Raw genomic sequence first — 14,253 nt, forward strand, 5'->3', positions numbered from 1 at the left:
CTTATTTATGTAACAACAAAGCTTACCTCTCAGTACAGACGTGAAGGGCTCTATATTTTCGGCAAGGTTGATCATGTAGGCGTTGCTTTCGAATTGTGGGGCGTGGTCGTTTTCATCTTGCACCAGAAGTGTGATTTCTGCCAGAGCAGTTAATGGAGGACTGGATTCAGTTAAAGCTAACACTCCAATGACGTGCATGTTTTGATATTCGTAGTTTAGAGGCCTGGCCAAGGAAATTTGACCCTGCCCATCAACACTGAACTGCGGATAATCCTCGGAGTCGGACACGATTTTGTACGTCACAGTCACGTTGGAAATGATCTTCAGCTTGGTGATGACTGTTCCTGTGGCGGAGTTTTCAGACAAGAAAAATTTGCCCTCCTTGCTTTCAAAAACAGGGGCAAAGTCTTTCGGTCCCATTATCACTATGTTTACGGGCACGTCGGCGTGTTTCTCCGGTTTTCCTTTGTCTTTAGCCCTTACGAAGAATTGGAACACTTGCCCCACTACAATTTGAATATTATTAAAGGCTGACATTAGATATTAATCAATAACTTACCGTAGTTGTTGACACTTCTTTGCAGCCACAAGTCGCCAGTGGTCGGGTTAATTTTAAAAATGTTAGTTATTTCAGACTCCTTCTTTTCATAAATTGAGTATTCCAAAGTGGCTGCCGCACCCTCGTCCGCATCGACGGCCTTAATTTTACCAAATGGTCTATTGATGGAATGATTTGAATAGATACTGACGTGGTGCTCCTTCAATAGGAAGCGTGGGGCGTTGTCATTTTCATCCAGCACTCTCACTCTGACTGTAAGGAAAGCCGACTTGCCTCCTCCATCCGTGGCCATAACAGGTATTTCGTACATCTTCCGTTTTTCCCTGTCCAATCTGACTTTAGTTAGGATTCTTCCTGTGTTTTTATCTATGATGAAGGTCTCAGAAAGTAAGTCGGAGTTAATACTGTAGGTTATTGTGCCGAATTGTCCCAAGTCTTTGTCGGTGGCGTTCACGTTAGCCACCAGAAATCCGGAGGGTCTGTTCTCTGGAACTTGTACGTCCAGAATTACGTCTTCGAATGTTGGAGAATATAAATTGGCGGGTATCAATTCGACCTTCAGTCTGGCGAAATTCGTATAAACCCCATCTGAGACGGACACGTTCAGCAGGAGCATCGGCTGGTTACCAAAGTTAGCCAAGTTGGTTAAAGTAATGATGCCACTGTTAGGATCCATGGAAAACGTCTGTTGTTCGTTGCCCGATATTAGGGTGTATCTTAGGCTGTTTTCGTTAATTTCGTCCAAATCACTGGCTTTGACGATTGTGACGAACTGATCTCGTTTGGCACTGACGGATAATCCGCAAGAGTAGGAGGACTGCTCAAACTTGGGCGGATTGTCGTTCATATCCAAGACTGAAATAAATTAATTAACAGCATGAATAAACCAGGTGGTTGTTACACTTACCGTTGATCCAGACGTGCGTTGTGCTGTTTAAATTGGGCACCCCTTGGTCGGTGGCCACCACAATGAAGTGGTGCATGCTGGTCTCCTCGTGGTCCAAAGACTGTTTCAAGTAAACAATTCCCTCGTTCTCATCGATGTAGAACAGATCCGTGGCGTTCCCCTCCTTCTGTATCGAGTAAACAATTTTGGCATTAATGCCGGTATCGTTGTCGTAAGCGTTGACGGTCAGGAGAGGCGTCCCGAACTGCGCCGCCTCGGACACCGAAACGTTGTAGCTTTCCTGCGTGAATTCCGGCGGGCAATCGTTGACGTCTTGCAGTATTATCGAGACGGGTACTTCGGCGTGGACGCCGGACACGGAGTCGGTGGCCCGGATTATCAGTTCGTACTGTTGTTGCTGTTCGAAGTCCAGCTCGTCCACCACCGAGATGACACCTGGTGGTAATTCATGAGTGTTTTAGACATAAATCATTGTTTGTGGGTATTGGAAAATGATGCTATGCGGAAAATGAATGCTAAATATGCCACATACACACATTCAGACCTATATAAAGCACACAGGAAGGCACACTGACACTATATGAAGAATTTATGTTCATGTTATTTTCATGTTAACTGGCCCAGATTATTGCTTCCATTATTAAGGTAGCATATTAATGAGATTTTAAGTCACAGCTGAAAACAATTAAGTAACACATTCTAGAGCTAAAACAATCATATTTTATAGTTACACTAAACATATTCTAACGTTTTCTAGGCTCACGTGTTGGTCGAAGGTGAATTATGAAAATAATGATGAAAAGTATAGCAGTTAAATGAGGGTGATACATGCTAACAAACGAAAACCACTAAAGCTACAAAGGCACATAAAATATTTAAGCACAATACTCACAGGGACCATTGTTACTGTCGGGAGCTGTGAAAATTCAACTGTATTAAAACCTTGTAAACCGATTCGTTGTCTTATTAAATTATATTAAGAATAATTAATAAAATTAATCGGGAATAAAACCAACACCACAACAAATCGGGGCAAATTAGTAGTACCGGAAACCACAAGTAGGTACATGCACAATATTTATTATCCAGTTGGTGCACACGTGTTCAATTATCAAAGACAGGACTAAATTGGAACAACAACAAAGTCACTCAAGGGTTGGTTAATGAACTAAATACTCAAACCGATTGTACCTGGGACGCTAGAACTTAAAAAACTCCGCAAAAATAAGGGCAGATCCCTTATAATCATATGATTGTCGGTGCGCAAATCTATAGAAACATTTCTGAATAAACTCATAGACGTAATGTGTGTTAAACACCCACCTGTGTTGAAATCGAGGGCGAACTCTTCCAGTTCGTTGCCTTTTATGATGCTGTAGATTAATTTTCTGGACAAAGGTGATTCCGCCTCGATGGAGACCGTGAGTGGGGAGTGCAGTTCCATGTTTTCCGGTATAACTTCCGAGTAGAATTGTTTTTTGAATACCGGCATCGACCTGTCGATCACTTTCACGTGGACCGTTACGTCCGTTCTGCACGGAGTCATGCCTAGGACACAATAATGCAATAATGCGGTTAGTTATTGATTAATGCAGTTCGGAGGAAGTTTACCTTTGTCGTAGGCCGCGATGTGTAGCTCGTACTCTCTGTTGTGGCCCTCCAAGTTCTGCTTGATTTCAATGTCTCCACTCTCTCGTTGCACCTTGAACAACTCGCCGTGCCCTCTGATCAATTCGTAGCGGACTTCCCCGTTTTCAGCACTATCTAAATCGATGGCGTGCACTTTGGCGATGACGCTGCCCTTTTCGTCGTCCACCGACACAACCGAATAGTAGGGCAAGTTGACGAACATGGGGCAGTTGTCGTTGACGTCCAAAATGGTGACGTTCACAATCACGTGCGCCACCCTCGGCCGTTCCCTTTGCGGGGCGTTACTCCTTGCCTCAATAATGAGGTCGTACTTGTCCTTGACTTCCCTGTCAAACTTAACGCCGGTGGTCCTAATAACCCCGGACGTGGGTCCGATCGTGAACATGTTGGTCGGATTCAGAATCTTAAATTCAATGTTTTCGTTTAAGGCACTACCTAAGACGTTCACCACGCACACCGTCGTGACTTTGGTGGAGTTCTCCATGATGGAGCCCTCGTAGAACGGCTTCTGGAACACTAGGCCGGAGTTGTCGGACTCCTCCACCCTTATGAATACTTTGGCTACGCTACTGAATTTACCGTCGGATACCCTGACGTGAAGTTTATATACGGACTTCAAGTTGTCCGGCTCTAACAACGTTATTAACCCTGTTTTGGAATCGATTGCGAAAATACCCAGTTTGTTGCCTTCGATAATGTCGTATCGTAAGGCGTTGCTTTCGGAGCTGTCCGGGTCCGTGGCGTTGACCTGGAGCACGGCCACGTGCTTATAAGACGGCAGCAGCAACGTTACGTTGTAGATTGGCTGAGTGAAACGGGGCGGACAGTCGTTCACGTCCGTTATAAGTATGTCCACTCGGGCAGTCGTCTCCGAAGACAGCTTCGGCTTTCCCAAATCGGACACTTGCACGTGGAAAGTGAACTTTGGAATCGTTTCGTAGTCCAGCAGTCTTATTGTCCTGATTGCGCCGGTGTTCGAATCGATTTGGAAATACCTGGAAGCGACGTCGTTAGTTTCAATAACATTGCAACCAGAAACCGCTTGTTTATTGTTTACCTTCTAGGCAGGATCTCGACGATGTTGTAGAGCAGCAGAGCGTTAACTTCCGAATCAGCATCAACAGCTTTTATAACGAGCGGTTCGCTGCTGTTAGTCAGCACCAGTGATTTTATTGGAGCCGCCTCGCTAATTATTCCCGTGTAGGACGACTGCAGGAATCTGGGCGGGTTATCGTTTTTGTCGAGGATGTGGATTATTACGTTGCAACCGGCTGAAACGGATGCCTGGAAAACGCACGAGATTATTTTACCAATTAACTTTTGGAAATCTTTCTTTCGTTTATGGAAATGAAAGAATAAAAGCTCTCCTTAAGTAAACAAAGGCTTTCTAATTTAAATGTACATAAAACTCACCATGTTGGTTGCTATCACAGACAAATTGTAGAATTTGATAGTCTCATAGTCCAAATACTTCTGCGTGGTGATCACACCGGTGCTGGGGCTGATCAAGAAGGCGCTGTCGTTGTTGCCGGCGACGATTTGGAACTGCAGCGAAGACGTGCTTCTGACGTCCAAATGTGCGACGTAGCTGCCCAACGGCTGGTCCTCGTAGATCTCGGCGGCGATCTCCTTGGTTATGAACCTGGGGGGAGCGTTGTCCGCCATCGAGATGCCGATGTGAGCGGGCACCATGGAGGACAGGGAGGGCTGTCCGTGGTCGGTGGCTCTGATGTGCAGCGTGTACTCGGTGGCCGAGGACAGGTCCAGCTCCCTGGCGATGCTGATGATGCCCAGGTCCGGTTCGATGCTGAACACGTTGCCCACGTTGCCCGATATGATGGAGTAGGTGATGCGGGCGTTCTCGCCCTTGTCGTGGTCGACGGCGAACGCCCTCAACACCTGACTACCCACGGCGGCGGACTCGAACACCTTGCCCATGAGGATCTTGTCCGAGAAGTGGGGCGTGTGGTCGTTGTGATCGTGCACTATTATCTGCACCCTGGCGTAGTTCCTTTGCGCCGGTGTGCCGCCGTCCCTCACCATCACCGTGAGCACGTGCTTGCTCAAAGTTTCCCTGTCCAACTTCGAGGCTAAGGATATAATTCCCGTTAACGAGTCCAGCTTAAAAGTGGCGAGGGAGATTTGATTTTGGGCGGAATGAAGGCTGTAAATTAGTTTGCCGTCGTCGTCCTTATCGGTGGCCTTCAGCTTAAGCACTTCCGTCTCTAACGGCACCGCCTCTGAGATCTCCACCGTGTACAACGACTCAGAAAACTCGGGTCTGTGGTCGTTTATATCTATTACGGTTACGTTTAATTGTGTATATACAGTATGTACAGAATCAGTTACGCTAATGTTTAAGTAGTATACGTTCTGCGTCTCGTGGTCGAGCTTGTGGGCCAAAAGGATGTTGCCCACGTCTCGTCCAATGAAGAAGTCGTTTCGGTCGTCTCCACCTGAAGCAATTCGAGTCAATTAGCGTAATGTAATTCGTTGGCAATAATTCTAGTTTTACTCACCGACAATGTCGTACCACAGGGTGTCATTGTCCGGATCAGTGGCTTGGATGTAGCTGACCAGGAATCCAATTTGGTCACCCTCAGTGAGCTGCACCAAAGATGGGGGCTTCACTTTAGGGGGGCTCCTGGATGTTTTGGGCACCGGCACCACCCTAACTGATACCTTACAAATGCAAGACTTCGAAGTGTTTCCGTTGTCTGTTGCCTTAATCTGTACAACAACAATAACAAATTATTAAAGGCTAAGCATTGATTATTTGTGTACGTACGTTGAGCTCAAACTCTTGTCCAGCTTCGAAACCTTTCTGGGCGTACACCATGCCGGTGGAATTGTCGATTTTGAACTTCGATCTTCCTTTGCCCGACTTGATGTGATAACGCAGCTCAGCGTTAGCACCTTCGTCACGATCAAAGGCTAATACCTGCGGATTAATGCGGATTAATATTCGTACACGTATCAACGTGGCACTGGTCTACAACCAAAAACAGTTGTTCTGCACCTGACTATTGATTTTAAATTTTGCAGGTCAGAAACTTTATTAATGTGGTCACGGGTACACACAATAATTTTTTTATTAATATTTTGTAGGCCAGTGCTGTTAATTCTCATGAATATTCAATTTGAACAAATGCTGCTTTTCCATTAAAATAAAATCATGTATGATTGTTTAGTACCTATCTAAATACAACATGAATTGTTAAATGCGAAATAAATTCATAATATTTTTAAATATAATGCGTTATAAATATATAAATTTGTTTATAGCAACAGCTAACACACTGAGCACAGAAAAATAAATAATACATTTTATACGTATACAAAAAATGCAAAAGCCTCTGTTGTATTAAAATAAATATTTTGCCTTGATCCAAATGTACGTTGATTAATTAACAAGGTGGATAATCATCCAATTAATTGGTTCAAGACAATGATGAGATAAAACGTCTATTATTTATAATTAACCACACATGGTGTTCATGGTGCACATGCCACACTTTGCAGACAGACATGCGAAGTAACAAAAAGACAACGAAACAGAAACATATGAGATGATGTCATGCTGGTTACAAGAAAAAACATGTTTACTAAATCACATATTAATTATTAATGTCGTATTAGTAAATGATGTTTTTAATGTGATTTCGCCCCGATTGACCAAACTTCACTGTCGTAGCTGTGTTAATTTAGTTACCCCAAATGTTTGAGCATTAAACAAGTATCGAGTGGACAACAACAGTTCAATTTGGCCGTCGTCCCCCCTCAGCATCGGTCCAGGACCACGTCGGTCGGTTTTGATTAACCATGCAAAAATGAATTTCTAGTTAGTCTCGTTCGAAATGAAATGATAATCCATTGTCCGCTTACCCGCATAACGCGGTCAAGACCTCGATAGTCGGCGGGCCCGTGAGATTCCCAATAATTGTCGTCGGGGGCGGCGTCTGCCCCGTCGAATTCGTCCGGTGCATCGTTCTGTATTCATACGTACGGTTTGTTAATTTTTATTGTTTTGCAGTGCTGGGGAATTTTGTGATTTACTCCTAATCTCCTGCACAACCTTTCCGTTTGTATTTTATTTGTGGAAAGGGGGCAATTCACTAGCTTACAATAAAAAGCATGATTACGTATTAAACCATTTTAAAATGTTGTAGGTTTTGCCACAATGTCACTGATTTTGAAAAATGTACGTGGTGGCACATAATGACCTGTCAAAACGACATATCCCATTATATTTGTATTCTGTATTACTTTCTTCCTAATTTAAGACATGATTTTTAAGAACAAAATGAACAGAAGGACGAAGATTAAAGAATAACTGTTTGAACAACAATTTTTCATAAAATTTATGAGAAATTTCCTACAAATGCCACTTTTGATTTAAAGATTTAAAAGCGCATCCACCATTTTTAAAAGTGTCGCATTCACCATTTTTTAAAAAGTGGCGCATCCACCATTTATGGAAATACAGTTCATTAACAAATATCAATGTTTTTTACAAGAAATAATTACATTAATTAAAGTTTTTTAACTTCTTATTTTACTATTTTTGAAAATACAATTTATCCTTCTAATTTATGGGATGATACTGATGAACAAAATGAACATAATGAAAAAGACTAAAGAATAGTTGTTTGAACAACAAATTTTCATGGATATCATTAACTGTTATTATAGTTATGAAGTCACACAATAGTTTGAAATGTCCTTCAACATTTGTCATGTCTTCTGTATTACTTTCCTCTTAATTTAGGAGATGATATTGATGAACAAAATGAATACAATAGGAAATAATTCTTATAGTTATAAACTCATACAAATTGACAGATTCTTATACGTTTTTTCTTTAATTTTGATTGAGTAAATATTTTAAAAGCGCATCCACCATTTTTAAAAGTGTCGCATTCACCATTTTTTAAAAAGTGGCGCATCCACCATTTATGGAAATACAGTTCATTAACAAATATCAATGTTTTTTACAAGAAATAATTACATTAATTAAAGTTTTTTAACTTCTTATTTTACTATTTTTGAAAATACAATTTATCCTTCTAATTTATGGGATGATACTGATGAACAAAATGAACATAATGAAAAAGACTAAAGAATAGTTGTTTGAACAACAAATTTTCATGGATATCATTAACTGTTATTATAGTTATGAAGTCACACAATAGTTTGAAATGTCCTTCAACATTTGTCATGTCTTCTGTATTACTTTCCTCTTAATTTAGGAGATGATATTGATGAACAAAATGAATACAATAGGAAATAATTCTTATAGTTATAAACTCATACAAATTGACAGATTCTTATACGTTTTTTCTTTAATTTTGATTGAGTAAATATTTTAAAAGCGCATCCACCATTTTTAAAAGTGTCGCATTCACCATTTTTTAAAAAGTGGCGCATCCACCATTTATGGAAATACAGTTCATTAACAAATATCAATGTTTTTTACAAGAAATAATTACATTAATTAAAGTTTTTTAACTTCTTATTTTACTATTTTTGAAAATACAATTTATCCTTCTAATTTATGGGATGATACTGATGAACAAAATGAACATAATGAAAAAGACTAAAGAATAGTTGTTTGAACAACAAATTTTCATGGATATCATTAACTGTTATTATAGTTATGAAGTCACACAATAGTTTGAAATGTCCTTCAACATTTGTCATGTCTTCTGTATTACTTTCCTCTTAATTTAGGAGATGATATTGATGAACAAAATGAATACAATAGGAAATAATTCTTATAGTTATAAACTCATACAAATTGACAGATTCTTATACGTTTTTTCTTTAATTTTGATTGAGTAAATATTTTAACAGACCAATATGTGTCTTCACTTTATGACATTTGTGACAATGTGTAAACTAGTGATATTTATTAAAGCCAATATTAACTGTTATTTCTGCAAACATACAGATCGTTGCTTTTATGTGTACATCGACTTTGATTCGTGTAAAAATAAACGTGAAAACAAACAGGTGATTGTGGTGAAACATGATAGAAAATCATGAGCAATCACACATTACACAAAATATGTATCGTACACACAAGCAACATAGATAATTCGAAAATTGTGTATCTACAGGTAATAAATACATGGAATAAGTACATGGGTCCATTTCACGTTAAATATCCGCAAGGCTTTTATTCGTGTTTAATTATTAGTCAGGATAACATTATTAATATTTCCTCCGCTAACTTGCATCTACTGAGCTACATAAACAACGCACACATTAAAAACTTTGGGGTTAATATGAAATTCAAATACACTTCCGGTCTGGAAATAAATTAATGTTTAATGTACACACACCGAACGTAGTTAAAAATTAAATTCGTACTTTTGTGTCCCAACAAATCAATTTAATATCAGCCTCAAAGCGGACACGGAGTGCTCGACAACAATTAATTAAATAACGAGTAACAAATTGCAGTTTCGGGAAGTTGGAACCGCACTCGGAACGACAAAAACCGACTGATTAATACAATGAGACTCACCTGAAACATCGGCTGTTCATAATCGGCGTCGACGCTCGCGGGTATCACGACGTTGTACGATATCTGCTCAAATTCCGGACTGTTGTCGTTGATGTCGTCGATTTTTACGACGACGCGGGTCGTCGACGACAAAGGCGGCGTTCCATTGTCGCTGATCAAGATCTGAAAAAGAACGACGGCTTTTAATGCACACCTTTTGATACCACCACGAATGTCTCTAACTGATGTATCTCATTCCTTCTTTGTTGCGGGGGTCAATAATAAAGGCACATTAAAATTTGATAGAAGGAAAACATTAAAATTTAATTAAAGCATGCAAGAATGGCAAAGTAAAGGTAGTCGAGATAAAAGCGGTGGAAGTAAGTGAAAAAAGATACAAACAAAGAAGCCCCTCTTTGTGTCGGGCTTAACTTCTGGCGATTCCGAATTAATTTCGTATCCTTTTGAACGGAAAAGCAGTAAACACATTAAAGGCCCGTTCCGCGGGGCCCGCCGGCAATAAACCGCACGGCGTCTAGTAGTCATATCCGAAAATTTGAATTTGTCAAGATGGATGTTATGTGCGCCCGGATGAATACAACTTTCGGATGCGGGACCGGGACTGTCTTCCCGGACCGAAAACTTTCGTGGCGTAACGAAACAGATGTTCCGAATGTGTTCGAGACACTGAAATTTATATAATTAAATGGCTCGGTGCCGATTTCCTAATTTTAATGTCGGGAGGTAATGAAAAATTCAGTGCGAACGGCGCAACTGCCACTTTTAAATTATCGACGTTCTTAATTAAGTTAATGAAACGGACACAATTCAGTCTCGTTTCGTAATGTCTTGTTTAATTATTACATTTATTAACCATGAATTTAATCTAATTTAAAATATGTGTCCAACATTTTTATAAGGGTCCTTTACAGGGAGTAATTACACCATTTTATTGTTTTTAAAATAATACAGATTTTTTACTGATTTTTATCAAAATTTATGATAAATTTCCTACACATGTCACTTTGATTAGAATATTTAAACCACTTTTAAAAATGTGTCGCATCCACCATTTTTTTAAATTTTGGCGCATCCACCATTTATGAAAATCCAGTTAATTAACAAATATCAATGTTTTGATTTGTTCTTTACTGAGAATAATTACATTGTTTAAACTTTTTTAACTTCTTATTTTACTATTTTTGAAAATACAGTTAATCAACAAATATCAATATTTTAATTTATTCTTTACAAGGAATAATTACATTAATTAAAATTTTTTAACTTCTTATTTTATTAATTTTAAAACTAGACTACTGTTACTTATATTTCACAAAAAATAATTGGTTGTGTTCACAGTGCCATCTTTTGAACAGTAGCCAAATATACCGATATAATGATTTCCTCTTTTGTTTCACAAAAAACATAAATACATCCTTAAATAACAACTAGGATTGAAAATCACTTTAAGGATCTTGAAACAAATGTTTATTGATATTTTACAAAGATAATTTTGAAAAAATTGTTATAAAATATTAAAATACAGGGCTACTAACACCCATCTCCAGTTTTTTTATTGGGGCAAGATTTATTTGGAGAGGACCTAACATAACCCTATTTATTACAGGCCAAATTGAGTGTGTATAATATTCTCGTCTTGTTTATTGAGACGTAAGCTCAACGGCAAAGAAAAAAGGACAATTTATGCAAAAAAATGTAAAAAATTAAGAAAAATTGGCACGTATCAAAAGTTATACATTGGGATATTTAGTATATAAAATGTCTTTTTCTTCCTATGGTATAGGACCATTTTTTGTATAAGAATATCATAGAAGATGTAATGGAACCATTTGCTGACGATAATTTACCACTTATTTAAATTTAGATACAAAAAAAAATAATTGTAGAAAGAATATAGTGTAATTGTGAATTTCTAACATGTGTTAACAGAGCCATCTCTTGAACAATAGCCAAAAAAAGCATATACAAGTTTCTATATTGATTTCGTCCTATCTGTTGTTTGAAATCTTATCTTTTATTAATTTAATAGTTATATAGAGTAATACAATCAAGTCATAAATAGTCTTATTTAATTTCTGTACTACTAATGTTAAAAAGTTAAATAATGTATAAAAGAGATGATAAAATTATTTTTATTTTCATATTCTATTGAAAAAGTCGTTTAGTCATTAAAATTTTCAGTAGAAAAAGAACGTAAAGTTCATAAAAAGATAAAGTTAGAACTAGTTTTGATAATTTGGAATGATTATAAATACAATAGGCTTATCTATAAGAATAATAATCCACCATTTTAAACACAAAGCTAAGGTGCATCCACCATTTATCAAACAAAAGTTTTAAGTCTAACATTAACAGTGTTAATAAAGTTGTCTTGACTAAAAAGTATTCTCCATTCTTATTAAATTTGACAAGATGTTTGTGTTGTCGAGGCTCAACTTTCCAGACACATAACAAATAAAATATGTAGATAACAATGTTTTAATTTGTAGCACAGTCTGAGGTAAAGTTCGCTTAGTCACTTAAAGAGTAGTAATTCATTGTCTGCGGTCCTCAACGTGAAAAGTTGTGTTTCAGCGGCGGTCTTTTAAAATAACCGTCCCGCATTTAAATTATGCAATCACCTAGAAACAGAATAATGCAGCTTAAAACATCTTTTATGTATTCCGTACCTATGTTTCTGGGTGTTCCAATTTTAGAGTATGCTTGCTTTTATCTCGGATAAATTGATGATACCTTGGTGGTGTTTATTTTACGCCGGCCAAATTAGAAATGTCTGTTCCCGGTACAATATTATACAGTTGCGGTTTTAATTAGCATTCGTTGTTTAACTTTTCTCTGGAATTTGTTCGGTTTAATTAATTTGGAATATTTCGTTGAAGAATTTCCCTCCGTTCCAATGTTTAATTCGTTTAAGTTGTTAGTTATTCTTTAGCTACTTACTTCCAGTATGTGTTCATCCTGCGTCTCCCTGTCTAGTTTCCTGGCTGTCGTTGTGATTAATCCTGAAACAATAAATATATTAATTGTTAAAGCGTATTTGTCGGAGCGGAGAGTTCGCGTTGTTATTTTAGTTCTCAATTAACATTATTTTTAGCTAAATTGGTTTGAAAGCGAATATGCAATTATTTTATAGAATAAATTTTCATAAATTACAGCCGGAAATTATTATGCAAAATTAAATTATGCGGCTTATTTTGTTTATCTGTATATCTGTGTAATTAATTACAGACCCAATTATTCATATGTCTAATATTATATTGAATTGTAGATAGTCAAATTCAGTGACCATTACACAAATTAATTACTTACGTTTACAACAATCATTAACACTATCTAATTTAGTATTTAATATTTATATGGCGGCAGAAAATTATTGATAAATTTGCGAAGGTCCAACGGTAATCCAGAAATCAATTGCGTGCCACGAGACAGTTTCCCGATCGTTTTAATTAATGTTCCAGCTACGCAATCCGAACAAGTAACACATCGTGTCGACGACTGACAAAACAAACAACGGATTTACTTTCCTAATCGCCGCGTCTATCTGCGAAATTTACCGATGTGTGAAATAGAATACGGATAGATAATAGAAAACCGGCTGTGTCTATTTTCGTTTTAATGGGCTTACGCACCCTACAGATGCACCCACCATTTTTACAGCGCATCCACCATTTTTACAAACGCATCCACCATTTTTTAAACTGTGTCCATCATTTTATTCATCTATTTATGTACAATTTACAGACGCATCCATCATTTTTACAGATATATCCATTATTTTTAAAGTGTATCCATCATTTTACAAATACATCCACCATTTTTACAGGTGTATTCATCATTTTTATAACCACAACCACTATTTTTACAGTGTATTCATCATTTTACAAGTGTATATATTATTTTTACAGATGCATCTACTATTTTTACAATCACAACCACTATTTTTTACACTGCATCCATCATTTTATTCATCTATTTATAGACACACCCACAATTTACAGACGAATTCATCATTTCTTCAGATATATACATCATTTTTAAAGTGTATCCCTCATTTTATAAATACATTCACCATTTTTACAGGTGTATCCATCATTTTTATAACCATATCCACTATTTTTACAGTGTATCCATCATTTTACAAGTACATCTGCTATTTTTACAAGTGTATACATTATTTTAACAGATGTATCTACTATTTTTACAATCACATCCACCATTTTTTACACTGTATCCATTATTTTATTCATCTATTTATACACACACACAATTTACTGTCGAATTCATCATTTTTACAGACATATCCACCATTTTTAACATGTATCCATCATTTTACAAATACATCCACCATTTTTACAGGTGTATCCATCATTTCTATAACCATATCCACTATTTTTACAGTGTATTCATCATTTTACAAGTGTATATATTATTTTTACAGATGCATCTACTATTTTTACAATCACAACCACTATTTTTTACACTGCATCCATCATTTTATTCATCTATTTATAGACACACCCACAATTTACAGACGAATTCATTATTTTTACAGATATATCCATCATTTTTATAGTGTATCCACCATTTTACAAATACATCCACCAT

The 14,253-nt window shown here is 37.4% G+C and overlaps 1 protein-coding gene across 10 annotated transcripts in view; it reads right to left on the reverse strand.

Annotated features, from left to right (window-relative positions):
- Nucleotides 1-14,253, reverse strand: part of LOC109603458 (fat-like cadherin-related tumor suppressor homolog) — a 156,278-nt gene that overhangs the window by 7,706 nt on the left and 134,319 nt on the right. For 6 of the 10 annotated variants that reach the window (XM_049964835.1, XM_049964836.1, XM_049964834.1 and 3 more), the window contains exons 6-18: nt 12,586-12,647; nt 9,646-9,807; nt 7,002-7,106; nt 5,905-6,057; nt 5,636-5,846; nt 4,530-5,572; nt 4,174-4,400; nt 3,078-4,111; nt 2,658-3,014; nt 2,359-2,382; nt 1,467-1,901; nt 560-1,414; nt 27-506 (exon numbers count right to left, since the gene is read on the reverse strand). In XM_049964835.1, the coding sequence (XP_049820792.1) occupies nt 27-506; nt 560-1,414; nt 1,467-1,901; nt 2,359-2,382; nt 2,658-3,014; nt 3,078-4,111; nt 4,174-4,400; nt 4,530-5,572; nt 5,636-5,846; nt 5,905-6,057; nt 7,002-7,106; nt 9,646-9,807; nt 12,586-12,647 (5,148 nt within the window). The remainder of the gene's footprint in view (nt 1-26; nt 507-559; nt 1,415-1,466; nt 1,902-2,358; nt 2,383-2,657; nt 3,015-3,077; nt 4,112-4,173; nt 4,401-4,529; nt 5,573-5,635; nt 5,847-5,904; nt 6,058-7,001; nt 7,107-9,645; nt 9,808-12,585; nt 12,648-14,253) is intronic. The other 4 variants (XM_049964838.1, XM_049964837.1, XM_049964839.1 and 1 more) reach the window with 4 other exon arrangements.

Source organism: Aethina tumida, chromosome 3, assembly GCF_024364675.1.
Source record: "Aethina tumida isolate Nest 87 chromosome 3, icAetTumi1.1, whole genome shotgun sequence".
Classification (NCBI taxonomy): domain Eukaryota; kingdom Metazoa; phylum Arthropoda; class Insecta; order Coleoptera; family Nitidulidae; genus Aethina; species Aethina tumida.